An 18,660-nucleotide genomic window follows, 5' to 3' on the forward strand; every position below is an offset into this window, starting at 1 on the left:
ACAAGAAGGTTCAGGAGATGCCCAGGGAAGAAAGGAGGAGGCAGGGTCAGATTGTGACCTTCCCCTTTAGAACCTTCCTCCTCCTGCCCCAGCTTTTTTGTCCTGGTGTTAGAATAAAGACGACGAGTTTAGAGAGTTAGAGAAGGCAAGAAAAGCTGAGAAATGCAATCTGTCAAGGGAGAAAAGCAACTTCACATTCGTAAGAAGGACAAGATGCTGTGCTTGAACAAGGAGAACTTGGGCTCTGAGACTCTTATCGTCAGGGGCTAGCAAGTCATGATGGGAGTGGGTCATCTTTCTCTTAGACCTGAGAGGGTAACTCCCAGGCCTTCTCTTCCATTCTGAGCATAGCTCTGGGTCAGAAGTCCAGCTGTGTTCCAACACACAGGGGTCCCCCTTTTGTGCTTCCCCCAGCTCCAGTGCCCTCATGGCTAGCAGGCTCTCAGAGATGCATTTCATCTCCAGTATCTTCTTTCCTCTACCTTTTCTTTAGACCCAACCTCAGCATGATTGTTTTAAAGGTCTGCCCTGTTTCAGGTACTTGCTGGCTAAGTCAAGTCAAGTCAGCATGCATTTATGGAGAGTTTACTATGTGCTAGGTACTGCACTAAGCCCTGGAGATAGAAGGAAAGATAACAAAACGGTCCCTGATGTCGAGGAGCTCACAGTTTAATGAGGGATATACGGAGCAAACTATGAACAAATAAGTCATATACAGGATAAGGTTAGGCACTGGGGACATTAAGACAAAATGCAAAAACAGCCCCTAACCTCAAGGAGCTTTCATTCTACTGGAGGGATAATTAAACAGAGGCAGCTAGTAGGCTGGACTTGTAATCAGGAAGATCTGAGTTCAAATCCAGCCTCAGACACTAACTGTATGACCCTGGGCAAATCACTTAATATCTCTGCTTTGAATCTCAGTTAACTCATCTATAAAATGGGGATAAGAATGGCACCTACTTCACAGAGTTGTTGTAAGGTTCAAATGAAATCATGTAGTAAGTGTATACTTTATTTACATAAAACAATGTAAATCTTAGCTATTATTACTACACCAATAAATATATACATGGTAATTTGAAGAGGAAGAGAACTGAGAAGTCTTGTCTCTCCAGCTAGATTAAGCTCCTTGATGAGTCCCAGGGGAAGAGTAGGATGGACCTGGAAGCCGCCATTGTCAAAGCCAGCCCAGGCCCAGCATCGCCTTCCTCTCCCTTTGCCTCCATTGGTCTGTTTGAGCACAGGCCAGCCATTGTCTCTGGTACCATTCTAACACCTTCTGTTTTTCCCTCCCGGCATCCCCCGTGGGGCCTTAGACATGGACGAGTGCCTCAGAGGTGCTCACGATTGTACCCGAAGACAGTTTTGTGTGAATACGTTGGGATCATTCTATTGTGTCAACCACACAGTGATCTGTGCCGAGGGCTTTATCCTCAACATGCATAGGAAGTGCGTGGGTAAGACAAGAGTGGCTCTCTGACAAGCCACACTCCATCACCCATCACAGCTCTCCATGCTATGCCACGCCGCGCATCCCATCTTCATATGCTAAAGGGTCCCTTGGTCTCCTTTGCATATGACATTTCCATGTGGCTCGTTCTGCCATGTGCTTAGACTGCTGTGTCTTGTGCTCTTGAGCTTTGTCCTGTCCACATCCGAGGGTGAGCCTGGACAGAGGAAATAGTTGGAGAGATAGATAGATGGTGGACTCCATGACCCTCTGAGACCTTCTATGCTGACTGATAGGATGAATCAATCCAGTGAGTAAAGAAACAATGCCCCAGGGTTGGACCTGGGTAGGTAAAAAGTATAAATAGTCCTAAAACTCTATTTTAGTTTTTAGATTTGGTTCTCATCCTCACTCGTCTTTTGATTTGGATGACTTGCTAAGAAGCAAAATGGGACAGTGTGAATTACACATTGCTTTCAATTTATGTACCCTGAAAAGGGAATGAAATTTGGGGGCAGCTGAGTAGCTCAGTGGATTGGGAGCCAGGCTTAGAGATGGGAGGTCCCAGGTTCAAATCTGGTCTCAGACACTTCCCAGCTGTGTGACCCTGGGCAAGTCACTTAACCCTTATTGCCTAGCCCTTACCACTCTTCTGTCTTAGAGCCTTGGTTCTAAGACAAAAGGTCAGGGTTAAAAAATGAAATTTGGAATAGGTCACAAGAATAACAGGACTGAGAACTGGAAGAGACCTCAGAAATCATCTAATCCAACCCCTTCGTTCTATAGAGGAAGAAATTATAGCTTAGGAAACTTATGTAATTTGCCCAACATCGTTCAATAAGTATCATAGCTAAGATGTCTTCTGACTTCCAATTCAGGGCCTTCCACTTTTACTGCTGGAGGAAATAATCAGGGTCTTGGGCAAGATGTTCATTAGATAATCCATCCCTTAAATCCTGAAAGCTTACCGGTGACTGAAAGAATGACTTTTGAAAGAAGACTGTGTTACTATTGCCTCTTGAGACATTCAGACTTTAAGAATTTAGTTTTGATGATGCAGCTGGGAGCAAGTGATAGAGATAGGGAGAGAGGGACAGAGAGAGAAAAGGAGAAATAGAGATAGAGACAAAAAGAAGGAAGGAGGAGGGAGAGAAAGAGAAGGAAGGCAAATAAGGAGAGAAACTGAGACAGAAACAAAATAGGAGAAAAAGAGGAAATAGAAGGTAGGGAGAGGGGGAAAAAGAGAGGAGGAAAGGTGAGAGAGAGAGAGAGAGATTGAGCAAGAGAAAGAGATATTGGGAAGGAGGGGTTTTCATATTAGGAAGAGTTTTATTTTGCTTTGCACAAATTGGAGCTAATAGTCCTAATAACCTTATGTACTTCTAAATAGTTTTCTGATTTTAAGAAAGTTTAATCTGCAAACTTTTGTTCATGAGCCAAGATAGATAGATAGATGGATGGATGGATGGATGGATAGATAGATAGATAGACAGACAGACAGACAGACATATAGAGATGGATGGATGAATGGATGGGGTGGGGAGTGGTGGTGATGGATGGATGGATAGATAAATGGAGGGAGGGAGGGGGAGAGAGAGAGAGAGAGAGAGAGAAAGAGAGAGAGAGAGAGAGAGAGAGAGAGAGAGAGAGAGAGAGAGAGAGAACCAGAAATTGGGACAGCCTGCATTATGTTTTTGAGGAAGCATCTATTTGCAGTGATCTTAGGTAAGTCACTGTTCACTTCTGAATCTCAGTTTCATACTTTAAAAAGTGAAGGGATTAAACTAGATGATTGCTGAGGTCTCTTTGAGGGTTTGAAAATTCTGTTTTTGATACAAAGGCTTAAGAAATCCTTTGAAAGGTATCTGCAGCCTATCAAGGGACCAAGATTTCTGCCTAACCATGTACTCAGTCAAAATGCAAGAGCTAGGCTTCCACGGTGGTTTTGAATAGGATCCAGAAAAGGATTATTTCTATTTGTGTCCCTAATACACAACACCAAGCTGGCACTTGTATGTCCAGCAACATGCCCCACCCCCAACCTTATGCCTGCAAAGACCAGACAAGAATGTGGTAGGAAACTTCCTAGTGCCTGGAAATGTGTAACCACTGACCTGGGGTTCCCAATTTTTATCTTCCTTTGCCTCTCCCTGAATCTGTAGAATATAAGTAGAATAAATAATCCATGTCCTGCCTATCTCCCAATTCCCCCCAGTATCTGTGTCCCTGGAGCCAACAGGCCCAATGCTACCCATTCACAAAGAATCTAGTTCCAAAGGGAGCCATTTTGTGTCTGCCAAAGGCTTGCTTGTCCCCAGAAGTCCCAACCCAACTGCTGCTTCCAGGCTCCATGCTGAGTCTCTGGGGGAAACATGCAAACTGCTTCCATATTTTGCTTGCAAAATGATGTGTCTTAGGTCTCTTCTGGTGTTAAATAATGCCATTGTGTGCACATTTGAAAAAGTAATCATGTCAATGAAGACTGCCTACCACTAGAGCCGTACAGAGGCCATCCTTCCCTTGGGTATTTCCTTTAATCGGGTTATTATAGATGAAAATTCTAGGTGCAGGCCAAGTAGCTTGTAAATTCCAGGCAAGATGAAAGGAAAATAATCAGTGGTTTCAGTCCTCTCCTGGACTCCATGGACTCTGTCTATGTGGGCTAAATTGAGCCTTCCCTTTGGAAAGGCAATCTATTGGAGAGAAGATATTGCTCTTAAAAGAAATTTATTCTGCATCAATTTTGGAAACAGGTTCCTGAAAGGAAGTCCCCTTTGGCCCATTTCCAGAAGCCCCCTTTCTTAGTGAAACCAATCCCTTCTGCCTAGGGCACAGAGTACAAGGGGACTTTTGTTGTCTGATTTGAGACAGTCTGTAATGCCTGAGATAATGGGGCTTCATAAGAGAGGACAGAGCTCTAACTAGCAGTTTTAGTGCCTGGGGCAAACAGTACAAAATGCAACCTCAAATCAACTTGTGTCATAGACAAATTCAAAAGAGACTTTAGAACTTCCTACAGGGAGAGAGAACCCAGGACAGCACTTTCCCAGGCAGTTCTGACATGGGACAATTTTAAAAAAAAATCTACCTAGAGAAGCAGAGGAAATAATCTTAAGTAAGGGTATAGTTGATCAGTGCCATATCACATTTTGATGTGACCTTTGCCCATTTGATGTATGATCCATCAGGGTCATAAAAAAGATAAATTTTGTCCTACATGTTGCTGAGACAAGAAGCACTGACTGACCAGGACCTGGAACCATCTTTGGTCCTTGTGGACAGAATGGAGAGATCTGACAGCCCTTCTTTCTTTCTTTGGGAAGGGGAGCGAGGCTAGAAGTGAAATTTCTTCCTTTGTCCTCCCTCTCCTGTCAAGAGTTGGGCTTCTTCAAGGCTTGTCTACCTCTTCCCCTGAGAACTTCCATCATACCTTTGCCTGCAAAGGCATCTTCACTCAGGTGGATGGTCAACCCCTCAAGTCTGGACTGAGAACTTAAACACTGTACTGAGTGCAAGGGAGGGAGGGGGATTGAAAATGAAATTAGATAAGATTGGTTCTATATACCATGAAGAACACATACAGGCTGCCAAATACCTTCAGAATAGCATGCAGCAGTGCCTGCTTTGCATGGTCCAGTGGAGATGGAAGGCAGTCCAGGTACTGGATTTGGCATCAGGAAGACCTGGGTTAAATTCTAACCTCAGACATTTACTTGCTGTGTAACCCCTGGGCAAGTCATTTCACCTCCTATGCCTCAGTTTCCTTCTCTGTAAAATGAGGGGGTTTAACTCAATGGCTTCCAAGGTTCCTTTTTACTTCAAATTTGATGATTCTCTGCTGTGATCCTCTTTCCCAAGAGGACAAAAGAACCACTTTATTCTCCTCTTTGAAGAGAATACAGACATCCCACTCAGCTGGAGTCAGGGACATGTCGAAAATAGCACTCAGGAAAATCACCCACGTGTTTTCCTTACTCCTCCTTCCTCTCCCCAATCCTTCACCCTCTGAATCTGCTTTTCTCTTCCAGGCTTATTGTGACAGGCTCTAACTCTGTTCCTCCCCCTCACCTCCCCTGTCTCTGTTCTTCCATCTTTTTCTCTTCTTCAATCTTTCCCCCTTTTCTCTTTCTCATACCCCAATTTCCCAATCCCCCTTTCTTGTTTTTTCCCTTTCCTCACATTCCTGCCCTATCACTCTCTTCTCCTTTATTTTCTTCTCTCTCAATCTTGTCTCTCCCCTTTCTCCCCTTCTCTATCTTCTTTCCCCCTCTACCTTCCCCAAGTTTCCATCTCGCTTCTTGGTATTTCCCTTTCTTCCCTCTCTATTTCTCATTCCTCCCCTCATATTCTTACTCTCCTTTCTTTGCCTCTTTTCCCTCTCTGGTCTCCCCTTGATTTCTTTCCTCTTCTCCTCTCCCACTCCTTTCATCTCCTCCCCCCAGTTCTTCCTCTCTCCTTTTCTCCCTCCTTCCCTATAGCCCTCGTTCTCCTTTCCTTTCCCCCCATTCTTTTTCTCCCTCTCTTCTCCACCTCTTCCTTCTTAGTCACCCCTTTCCCTGGATCATATATTCAAGAGTTTAGTTTATGATTCTAGGCTTTCTCTCCTGTATCTCCCAAACTTCACAATCACAAGAGAAGGAATTTGACAAAGTAGTAGAATTAGTTCCCTGACTCAATCACTTACAATGAATGACCTTGGGCAAATCTCTTCTCCAGTCTGGGCCCCAGATTTCTTCTCTGTAAAACAAGTGTATTGGACCTGCTGTCTCCCAGGTCCCTTCCCAATGGCACTTAAACTTTACGCTTCTGTTCCCTCCACTCATCTCTTCTTCCCCAGAAAAAAAACCACAATCCCTCCTGGCTATGAGGAGCTTACATTCTAATGAAGACAATGTGAAAAAAACATTGTGCATGCAAGATATACTCAGTGTAAATTGAGGATGATCTCAGAGGGAAGGCACTAGCAAAGCCTAAAGAATGTTTAGAACCCTCTAGGTGGGATTTGAGTTAATTTTTAAAGGAAGCCAGAGAATCCAGGAGGCAGAAGTGAGGAGGGGAAGCATTCCAACAGAAGTAGGGAGGCCCCAGTGGCATCTCCAGAGTAGAGAGATGGAGTATCCTGGGTAAGGAATAGCAGGAAGGCCAGTGTCAACCACTAGTACAAGAAGAGCCTCTTTACAAAGCACAGGGTTAACATTTCTTACCCTCAGCTCAACTGCAGTGCCCAGAGGTGGACAGATGTTAGGATGTGAGCCCAAATATATCTCTCCTCCCCTTCCAAAAGCAAAGGCCTCTGGCTGTGGTAGAGGGTCCTTAAAGGTCAGCAGTCTCCAGTTTCAGAATGCCTCCCTGAAGTCAAAACAGTGAGATGAAATCAAATATTACCGCTTTCTTCCAAGCGACCACATTCTGTTATATACCAGGACACTCAGGGGATCTCTTTGGTGTCCTGGACCACTTTCACAATTTCAGCAGCCAATTTCATCCCCCACTGTCAAGTCAGGCATGGGAAATTTTAACACTTAGCCATAATCAATGAAGCTGCCCCTATTCCCTGGAAGCAGATGGCACTGGGGAAAAAACCATATTTTGCAAAGCCACAGGCCCAACAATAGAATCCTGGCAAGGGAATCCCTCACTAATTGACCTGGGTCCAAGCAGTTTGGTTCTGTTGGGATTTCAGACACTGTCTTTTGTTGGCACTGAGCTAAGCTGTTGAATTCTCTGCTTGTTTCCTTTTCCTCTCCTAGATATTAATGAGTGTGTGACAGACACACACACATGCAGCCGAGGAGAGCATTGTGTGAACACAGTGGGCTCCTTCCACTGCTACAAAGATCTCAACTGTGAGTCGGGTTATGAGTTGAAAGAAGGAGAGTGTGTAGGTAAGAAAGACACTTATGATGATTTGACTGAGGATCCAAAGCTTGGCAAATGGTCTTTGACTGGTTTTTTTCTATATGCTTATTAAATTTGCATTCACAGAAAAACACATTCCCATCCCTGTTGCTATAGTAGAGGAATAAAGAATGAAGAGTGACAAGAACATTTGTACTAAGATATGACCTAAGGGGTGGCTAGGTGGCTCAGTGGATAGAGAGCCAGCCTTGAAAATGAGAGGTCCTGGGTTCAAATATAGCCTCAGATACTTTCTAGCTGGGTGACCCTGGACAAGCCACTTAATCCCTTCCCACTCTTCTGCATTGGAACTTATATTTAGTATTGGTTCTGAGACAGAAAGGAAGGAAGGAAGGAAGGAAGGAAGGAAGGAAGGAAGGAAGGAAGGAAGGAAGGAAGGAAGGAAGGAAGGAAGGAAGGAAGGAAGGAAGGAAGGAAGGAAGGAAGGAAGGAAGGAAGGAAGGAAGGAAGGGAGGGAGGGAGGGAGGGAGGAAGGGAGGAAGGAAGGAAGGGAGGGAGGGAGGAAGGGAGGGAGGGAGGGAGGAAGGGAGGGAGGGAGGAAGGAAAGAAAATCCAGCTCCACTTGTACCAATGAATAACAGTTAAGCCTCCATTGAAGTCTACCATCCATTGTTCATGGCAGTGACTCTGAGTCTTCAAAGGCCATGCCAGTGGACTACAAACTCTGTCAGGTACCCTCAACATGGAGGAACTTTGAAATGAAACATGGCATAGGGGATAGGGTTTAGTACTAGGAGTTATGAAGACCTGGGTTTAAATCCAGCCTCAATACTTACTATGTGACTGTTGGCAAATCCCTTATGCCCACATATGCAAAATGAGGGTTTTGAACTAGATGGTCTCTAGTTCTAGACTGACCATTCAATGAGCACAGATGTGGTGGTGGATTGTGTATCTGTGTCCCTAGAACCAGACTAAGTAATTTCCAAGAGTCTCATTACCAGATTAGCCATAGGGTAATGGATTTTATTTTGGCTATAGAGACTTTCCAAGACCATGTACTAAAACCAAAGACAGGTTTACATCAAGATCAATTCAATTCATTTCCCTTCAGTTCAATAAGGATTTAGTAAGTATTGATTACATACAAGGGTGCTGTAATAGACAATGGACATACGCAGATAGTATGTACTTATTGTACATATTTTGCCCCATCCACCCTTATTCTTGTCTTCATATTCCTGGAACCTAACAAAGTATCTGACACATAGTAGACACTTAAATGATTGTTGAATTGATTGAACTTAAAGAGCTTATATTCTGCTAATGGACTCCTTTTCTACTAATGGCACCAATAACCAGACTGACAAAATGGCAGGTCCTGGCAGTATTGAAGGATTCAAACCTCTGTGCTTTCAGTGAAGAGACAGATATGGTGTTTTGTGAAGAGTACTGGACAGTGGGTGAAGATACTTGGGCTCTAGGACAGACTTTGGGCTGCTTTTTGATGTGAAGCAATGCCCTCAGTTCCCCTCTCTAGTTTCTTCACCTAGAAAATGAGGATGGAGGAAGAGACTAGATGATCCCTGAGATCCCTTCTAGAGCTATGATCTAGGGCCTGACTCCATAAATATTGTTCTAGGAGGTGCTGACTCAGACCCTGGCTTAGGAATTTGTCTTAAGGCTCTTCTGTTGCCCTTGGCTCCAATTCCCTCCATTGCTCATTAGTGGTGCTGACGGGCAGACTTAGAAGAGTGACTGCCTATTTGCTTCCTATCTGTTGTTCACAGACATTGATGAGTGTGCCCAGGGGATCCATAGCTGTAAAGTCAACTTTGTGTGTCAGAACACCCAGGGTTCTTTCTACTGTGAATCCAAGCAGCGCTGCATGGATGGATTTCTACAAGATCCAGAGGGCAATTGTGTGGGTAAGTTTAAGTCTCCTGGCCTCACACATCAGCTTTTGCCTGAGCCTGGGCATCTGGCCTCATTCATACTCATCTGTGGGCTTTGAACCCCATTCACAAGCTGACGATGGCTAGGACCAACTTTCGGTAACACAACAAAGGGGCAAATTGAAGTCCATTTCCAATATTTCAGCATCGCACCACTTGACCACTTCACATTAATCCATCAGAGGCATTGCAGTATAGTGGGAAGAAAATTGAACTTGAGATTAGAAGACTGTGGTGTAAGTCATGATTTAGTCACTTATTTTCTATGAGATCTTGAGGAATGAACTCCTTTTTTTCACTAGTAAAATGCAAACGGTTGCTTCCCTGCCTACCTCACCAAGGTGGGATTGTAAGGATCCGATGTGGAAAGAGTACCTACCACACTTTAACTTAAAAGAGTCAATGGCATATTGGCAAAGCATTGGCCTGTGAGTTAGTAGATCTGGGAACAAATCCCATCTTTGATATTTACTACTTAGATGATCTTGGGAAAGTGCAAGACTTCAGTTTCCTCGTCTCCAAAAAAAGGGCATTGGATTAAATAGCTTCTGAGGTCCCTTCTTCATTTAAATCTCTGATCCTATCATGTTTTAACTTGGGCTTAAGTCTTGACAGCCCCTTATTAGCTGTAAGATCATTGAGTAAGTCACTTCGCTTTCCTGAGACTCAATTTCCTTGTGTGTAAAATGAGGGTTACAATATTCACACTACCTCCATCATAGGGTCACCATGATGTAATTGCTTTGTAACCATTAAATTGTATGTAAATATGAGTTAATTTTGCTCTAGGAATCTTCTGTAAATCTTTAAAGAGCTATGGAAAGGGCAACTACTATTACTATTGCTATATTCTTCCAATTCAAACCTCTTCCTTCTACCAAACATCTTGGACCTTTTAGCTACCTCCTAATTGTCTCTGGGGCCTCATACACAAGCCTGACCCTTTCTGAAGTACATACCAGGCTCCGAAGAGCTTCCTCCCTTCACACCATCATCCAAAAATTCCTTGTTCTCTATCCCATCCCAGTAAGGGCCCTACTTTGATCTTTTCTAAATAACAGTAATAAGCCAGCCATATGCTGGCATTACACATCACCCTTCCTAGGTATCACTTACAAACTTTAAAGTGAGCCTTTGACATTATTCAGCTTAGAAGGGTCACTAATGATGAGATTCCTGGACCCATATCTGGCCAGTGAGAGGGATATTCTGGAACAGGAGACCTTTTTGATAGTCTTCAAATGATGCCTCTTCCCTCCTAGGCCTGTTCTTTTCCCCTTGGAGGTATATTTGGAAAAAGAAATCAAGGCGATTGTAACTTACCGAAATGTACTCTCTAAAACATTTCTCAAAGAGCTAGTGGCCATTTTGTAATAAAACAGAATTTCAGGTGTCCCTGGGAGTAGATGTGCCCCTCATAGCAGAGCAGAATAATTGAAAGAGCCCTTTAGAGGGAGTCAGGAGAGATTTGGATTCTAGTCCCATTTAGGAACTTACCACACGTATGACCTGAGATCACTTCTCACTCATCCTCAATTTTTTCATCTGTAAAATGAGAGTTTCAGTAGATCAGGGGTTCTTCACCTTTTTTGTATATGGACCCCTTTGATAGTCTAGGGAAGCCTACGAAAACCTCTGAGTTGTGTTTTTAATAGCCATAAAATGAAGTACATAGGATTACAAAGGAGAGAAATTATTGAAATACAGACTAGACACGGAGACTGTCATCATGAAGGCTCTTATACCTACAGTCATTTTGAATTAATGATGAGCATAACTGATGTGTCTAGATATTTACAACTGCTATATGACATGAACATATTTATGATTTCTACTGCTGACAAATTTATGAGTATTGCCAATACTATCGTGGTTTGTTGCCTGCATTCATGATTCAGGAAAATGCCAAGTTGTACTTGGAGGTGAGTGAAAATAAAGATGCAATTTTGTTCCCATCCAAGTTCACAGATCCCTGAAAAGGGTTAGTAGATCCCAGGCTAAGAACTCCTACTCTAAGTCTTTTCCAGCTCTGACAGTCTATGTTCTGAGGCGCCTTCCAGCTCTAATATTTTATGTTCCAAGGCCCCTTCCAGCACTGACATTTTGTTCCCTTCCAGCTCTAATTTCTTGCTAAGTTCTCTTCCAGCTCTAATATTTTGGCTTAAGGTCATAACATTTCGTCGTAAGGTCTTTTTTAGCTTTGGCATCCTAGGAGTTTAGAATTCCCGGAGTCAAAGTAAGACAATCAGCAAAGAGGAAGCATGATATCATCTCAAGAACTGATGCATACTACTCTGATTTTTCTTTTCCAGATATTAATGAATGCACTTCTCTTCCTGAACCATGCAAACCTGGATTTAATTGCATAAACACCGTTGGGTCCTACACTTGTCAGAGGAACCAACTTCTGTGTACTCGAGGATACCATTCTAGCGAAGATGGGTCCAAGTGTGTGGGTAAGAAGCAGCCTTGGGGACATGCTCACCTGTCTGTAGGTATGGGAGCTTTTTGGGGGGCCAGAAGAATCTTTGCCTGGGTCACATTTTGGAGACATTTCCAAGAGTTCCTTATAGAGGCAAACTTAATTTTAGGGTTGATGTACTAGCTGGGTAATGTAAAAATGGCCATACAGCTGTGACAAATGTAACTTGTGCTAGGCTGCATGGTGTTGGTGAAGAAAGAAAGAAAGAAAGAAAGAAAGAAAGAAAGAAAGAAAGAAAGAAAGAAAGAAAGAAAGAAAGAAAGAAAGAAAGAAAGAAAGAAAGAAAGAAAGAAAGAAAGAAAGAAAGAAAGAAAGAAAGAAAGAGAAGAAGAAAGAAAGAAAGAAAGAAAGAAAGAAAGAAAGAAAGAAAGAGAGAGAAAGAATTCTGCGGAATGGGAAGAGAGGCACTGTGATGTAGTGAAGGAAACACCAGAGAGGGAGATGGGAAACCAGTGCTCTATTGGCTAGCAGAATGGGAGACAAGGGGCAAGTTACTTACCTTCTTTAGGGTCTCCCCTTCCTTTTCTGTAAAATGAAGGACTTAGATAAAATCATCACTAAGATTCCCCTTGTTCTAAAGTTTTTCTGAGTAGTCCTTGACACTCTAAATCCACCAGCTGGCCATGAATTCTTAGGGTGCTCTAAAAAAACAGGAGAGGGAAGGGCAGAACAAGTATTTGAATATCTACTTCTTAATTTAATCAGAACAAAACCAAGTGATCCTCTCCTGATTGGTGATAGCTGCCTCTAACCCATCCCCTGGGCTTTGCTTCTCTAGATGTTGATGAGTGTGAGACAGGTGTTCACCGCTGTGGCGAGGGGCAGGTGTGCCACAATCTTCCTGGGACTTATCGCTGTGACTGCAAGATGGGCTATCAATATGATGCTTTCAGCAGAGCCTGTGTTGGTATGTGAGATTCCAGAGAGTCACCTCTTTCCTTGCCCAGACTTACTCTCCTTCTGTGGGAACATGGAGATTTCTTATCCATGTGATGGGTGATAAGACAGTGCCTGGTTCCCATAAGAAAAGTGTATAGTGGTTGCATGGTAGAGTGGGAAAGGCACTGGATTTGGAGAATCAGGGGGCTCAGCTTTTAATCTTAGAATAGCTCATATCTCTACAACATCAAGTAAGTCTTCTCCCTGGACCTCAGCTTCTCCATCTATAAAATGAGGGGATTAGACTACATGCTGTCTAAGTTGTCTTTCAATTCAAAGCTAGTAGTTTAAATCATCTTGGAAATGGTTCCATTTGTTGCAACTCACCATCTCCACCCAAGAATGACTAAAAGACCTGTTTACCAACCTTCATCCTTTCTTTGCTGAATAGAAAAGTGGGGAGAGAGGAAGCTAGCATTTAGGTAGTGATTTAAGGTATAAAAAGTGCTTTTGCAAACATGGCAACCCATTGGAGGACATAGGATTGGAAATAAAGAGTCCTACCTCGAGCACTTCAAAGCTGGGTAACCAGAAGCAAGCCGCCTTACTTTTCTAAGCTGCAGTGCCTTGTCCTCTAAAATGGAGTAATGAGACTAGAGCATATTATTATTATATTAATGTGATTATACTGGAGTGTATTATATATTAATATTATAGTATAGTACTAGCAGTATACTAATACTAGTAGTATAGGGTACTAGTATAATACTGGTATGCTAATACTACTAGCATGTATATATATATATTATACTACTAGTATAATAATATGCTATATTATAGTAGAATAGCTATTAGACTATAGAACGTTACTAGTAATATATTTAAACTAATAGTTTAGAATAGAATAGAATGTACTAAAATTAATACTATTCTATTACTAATAATATAGGAATACTAAAAAAAGTGTTTAGAACAATGCCTGACACATATCAAGTGCTATATAAATGTTAGTTATAATTATCAACAATATAGTAATGCAGTTACAATGTAGTAGTTTGCCTGCTGGTTAATTAATACTATTATACCATAGATATTATTAGTATTAATACTCTGGAGAAGGAAATGGCAAGCAAATTGCTCCAATAACTTTGCCAAGGAAACCCTCAATGGGGTCATGAAGAGTCAGACATGACTGAAAAACAGTAACAAAAATATTATGCTATCATCCCATAGTATAATACTAGTAGCATATCCATATTAATGATATATTAATACTACTATGATTCTTGTGTGCTATATATTAATGCTATCATATTATGGTATATTACAAGTAGTATAACAATGCTAATAGTCAATACTAAAATAATGCTAATGTAATAATACTACTAGTATATTGATAACACTGTTCTAATATTTATAGTAGTCTACTAATATATTACCGGTAGTATATTAATATTGTTATACTCTAGTATATTACTATTAGTACTTTATTATTACTACTAGTATTATTACTATTAGTACTTTTAATACTGCTAGTTAAAATTAATTGATTACATGTTGTTAGTATTATTGATATACTAAAAGTAGTAGTTTACTGTGGTATTTTACTAGTACTATATAAATATTAATAGTCATACCTTAATACTACTGTGCTACAAAAATATACTATACTCTAGTATTACTAGTAGCAAATTAAGAGTTATCATGTTATGTTATAATGTAATATTTACCAGCAGTATATTAGCAACATTATTACTAGTAGTACGTTAATACTATATTAATATATAATAATATATAATACTAGAAAATATTGCTAGTAGTATATTAGAACAATTATACTGTGGCATATTGCTAATAGTAATATACTAACAGTACATTAATATTAATAGAATTATTTTATGGTATGTTACTAGAATTACATTAATACAAAGATTCATTAATACTATTGTACTATATTGTATTATTAGTAGAATTTTAATAATAATAGTATATTAATATGAATAATATATTCATTATATTATGATAGTCATATATCATATATATAGTCATATAGGCAATAATAATAGTCATATGCTAATACTATTATGGAATAGTATTAACTTATTCTAGTATAGAATAGTATATTAGTACCTGTTATATCTATATCTATATATATCCCAGAATTGACATCAAGATTAAATAAATTATCCCTTCCACATTGGGGGGATTAGAGGCGTGGCTCTTCCACAATCTGAAAAATCTGCTTAAAATTTTTTGGCCCTCCCTTTGTACTAGGAAAGAAGTCTGAATTTTTTCTTTTTCTTTATGGAGTGTTTTAGTACCTTCTATGCATTTGTGAATTAAACTTTTTAAGCTATCTCTTAAAAAAAAGATTAAATAAATTAATGGATGCCAAGTGTAGTTTTTTTTTAAAACCCATTAAACATTTTCTGCATGCCAAGGGACATAAAAGCAAAAAAAAAAAAACAAATCAACTTCTGTCCTCCAGGAGCTTATATTCCACTCTACACAGCACATGCACAGATAAGTCACTTTCAGCTAGAGAAGAATACTAAAAATGAAAGGAAGTTAGAAAGGTCCTGAGGTAGGAAGTAGAACCTCATCTGAGCCTTGAAGGGATCCAGGCTTCTCACAAGTGAAGGTGAGGAAGGAAAACATTACAGGTGGGAGAGATAACCTGCAAAGAAAGAAGAGAAAAATTTAGCTCAAGCTGTGACAGATTTTTGTGTTCCAGCATTTATTAGAACCAAGGTGCTGATAGCAATGAATCTTTGTGGAATGAAGGGGGGTGGAGTTCAAAAATCCATAATATATTTCATATTTGCTAACCTCTCTAGAAGGAAGAGATATCTAAGACCCCTTATTCTCCCTACTGTGCTGTCTGTTTTCAGTCTCTCTGATTCTTTGCTCTCTGCCTGTGCCACCATTTCTCTGTTCCAATCTCCCTATCTAAATCTTTTAATTTATGTCTCTTTTATCCCTCTGTCTCTATTTCTATTTATCCTTGTATATCTTTTCCACTCTTTGTCTATGCTATCTTCCTTTTTAAAAAAATTATTTCATTTTAACATTCTTTACTTTTAAATTTGAATTCCAAATTCTCTCCCTCCCTTCTTATTCTGTTTTTATGGAGTTCTTTCCCTCGATGAATTTTTGTGCCTTCTTTACCAGTAGGTCAATTCTGTTTTTCAGAGTCTTATTTTCTTCTTTTGTGCCTCTTTTATGCAATTGCTAATTCTCTTGTCATAATTTTCTTATATAACTCATTTCTTTTACTAATTTTTCCTCAATCACTCATCTTTTTCTGTAATTTTTCCAAGAATTCTTGTTTGGGCTTTGGTCTAATTATCATTTTTCCTTGAGGCTTTGGATGTAGCTGATTTCACATTGTTGTCTTCTTTTAAATTTATGTCTTGGTCTTCCCTGCTATTGTAGTAGTTTTTTATGATCGAATTCTTTTGTTTCTGTGCTCATTTTTCTATCTTATTTCTCAACTCTGAATTTTATGACAAAGTTGGATTTTACTTACTTGCGGGTAAGGAGGTGGTGTCCAAAGCTTCAAACTTTTTTGTGCTACTGTTTTCAAAGCTGGTTCTGGGAGTCTGCAAGTTTCTAGTGCTTCCAAGGTGGTATCTTCTGGTGAGAGTTATGATCTGTGCCCTAGAAGGACCCTTGCTTCCCTGTAGCCACACACATTAGTGTTCCTCTTGGCCCTTTAACTATGACAAAATTCCTTGCTCTCCTGCAGCCACAAGTGCTAGTACTCCCCTTTTTGCCTTGGAACCACAACCAGGGCTCCTGCCCACTCGTGACCAATCACTAGAGCTTCTCTCTGTCCTGGAATTGCAACCCAGAACTGCTTATGAGTCATAAATTACCAATCAGCATCAGCTACACCCAATGCTAGTAAAGAGGCCCCTATAATTTCTTTCTGACCAGTTGTTTCACCCTCTTATATTTCTGGGCTGAGAGCTTTTGAAGCTGCTACTCTTGCAGTCGTGGCCACGTCTAAGACCCACCTACAGCTAGTGCTGCTGCTGTATGTGATCTGTGCTGGTACCCACATTAGTATCACAGATCTCTCCTGCTGAATTCCTAAGATGTCTTGGGATGGAAAAATGTCTCTCTCTGACCTTTTGTTGGCTCTGCCACTCCCAAATTTGATTTGAAGTGGTATTTTAAAGTTGTCTAAAAGACAATGTTAGGAGAGTTCATCTGGGTCTTAGTCAGTACTCTTCTTGGCTCCACTTTCCCATACCATCTTTCAATATTCCTCTGCACCCTTTTATCTTAGTGCCTTTTCCCAATCCTATGGACTATGTGGATATTAAAAGTAGAATGTCAGATATCATCTCTTTCAACTCCCTTACTTAAAGATGAGAAAATTGAGACTTTGAGAGAAAGGACGTGATTTGTCCAGTGTCACATAGTAAGGAATACAACTGGTCATCTCATGGAAATCTCTGCCTCTCTGTCTCTATCTTTGTCTTCATCTCTCTGTCTGTCTGCATCACTTCTCATCTTTTTCTCTCCCTTCTCTTCCACCTCTCATCTGTCAAGGCATTTATCTACCTATTTGTTATCTACCTATATCATTAGCTTGCCATAACAGTAAAGAACCAACCTTGAAGTCAGGAAGACCTAGGTTTGGTTCATATTAGCTGTGTGACCCCAGGTGAATCACACCTTCTCTGTGCTTTATAAATTGCATCAGTGAAGGATGTGTCCTCACCAAGGGTTCATTAAACCTATGAAGTCCCAGGTCCTCTTCCTGTCTTCCCATCTGCTCTCTCTCTCTCTCTCTCTCTCTCTCTCTCTCTCTCTCTCTCTCTCTCTCTCTCTCTCTCTCTCTCTCTTCTCTCTCTCTCTCTCTCTCTCTCTCTCTCTCTCTCTCTCTCTCTCTCTCTCTCTCTCTCTCTCTCTCTCTCTCTCTCTCTCTCCCCCCCCTCCCTCTCCCTTCCTTTCTCTCCCTCCATTCCTCTGTCTCTGTCTCCGTCTCTGTCTCTCCCTCTCTGTGTGTGTGTCTGTCTGTGTCTGTCTCTCTCTCACACATGCACATGTCTCTCAGATTCCCTGAATCTTGTCTGTTTTTCCCTTGGCTTGGCCTACAGATGTAAACGAGTGTTGGAGCTATCCAGGCCGCTTGTGTCAGCATGCCTGTGAAAATACCCCTGGTTCCTACCGCTGCTCCTGTTCCTCTGGCTTCCAGCTGGCCTTCGACGGGAAGCACTGTGAAGGTGCCCATTAGTCTCTTGTTTCTTCTTCTAATCTTTGTGCACACCTGGCCAAAAGGATTGAGAATACTCTATCTCACTCAATCAGTCAATCAACAAATGTTTATTAAGTACTTACTACATGCCAGGTCCTTGTTGCTAAGCCCCCAAAATACAAAGAAAGACAAAAATAGACCTTTCCATCAAGGAATTCCCATTCTAATGGAGATCTGCTTATTATTAATATTATTTATGATAATAATAAGGATCTGTTTATTTTCTCTGAGGCTTAAGGGGAAAGCCATGTCTGTGCTTGCTTTGAGAAAATAGAGGGAAGAAGAGAAATGGGACATTTCAATTATTCATTCATTCCTAGCTCCTCTCCTCCGCCAAGCAGTTCAGTGCTGTGATACTGGAAGAAACCCATAGTCCCCTTCACCATTGCCTAGCTCAGTGAAGAGGACTAGACCACATCTGGGACATGGTCCATCTGCACAAGACCTAGTAATGTCGGACTAAATTCAATTTCAGGCCCAATCAGTCAGTTCTTTACAGTCCAGATCTCAGTGCTGAAACTCAAGCCTCGCCCCCAGTCTACTTGCTCACTGAAGCTGACCTCAATAGAATGATATTCCAGGGCAATCAATGCAAGCATTCAGCTGGTGGTTTGGAGTCCAGTGGAGAGAACACTGGGCTAAGTATACTGATTTGGCTACTAAAAAGCTATATGAACTTGGGCAAGTCATTCCCCTCTCTATGCCTCAGGTTCCTTCTGTAAAACGAAGGAGATGGATGCAATATGGTTAAAAGAGCTGTGAC

At 41.1% G+C, this 18,660-nt stretch overlaps 1 protein-coding gene across 5 annotated transcripts in view; it reads left to right on the forward strand.

Moving 5' to 3' along the window:
* Nucleotides 1-18,660, forward strand: part of FBLN2 (fibulin 2) — a 258,583-nt gene that overhangs the window by 226,302 nt on the left and 13,621 nt on the right. For 4 of the 5 annotated variants that reach the window (XM_007500354.3, XM_056804787.1, XM_056804788.1 and 1 more), the window contains 6 exons: nt 1,320-1,460; nt 7,204-7,338; nt 9,103-9,240; nt 11,580-11,723; nt 12,528-12,656; nt 17,740-17,865. In XM_007500354.3, the coding sequence (XP_007500416.2) occupies nt 1,320-1,460; nt 7,204-7,338; nt 9,103-9,240; nt 11,580-11,723; nt 12,528-12,656; nt 17,740-17,865 (813 nt within the window). The remainder of the gene's footprint in view (nt 1-1,319; nt 1,461-7,203; nt 7,339-9,102; nt 9,241-11,579; nt 11,724-12,527; nt 12,657-17,739; nt 17,866-18,660) is intronic. The other variant, XM_007500355.3, reaches the window with a different exon arrangement.

This window comes from Monodelphis domestica, chromosome 7 (assembly GCF_027887165.1).
Source record: "Monodelphis domestica isolate mMonDom1 chromosome 7, mMonDom1.pri, whole genome shotgun sequence".
NCBI lineage: Eukaryota > Metazoa > Chordata > Mammalia > Didelphimorphia > Didelphidae > Monodelphis > Monodelphis domestica.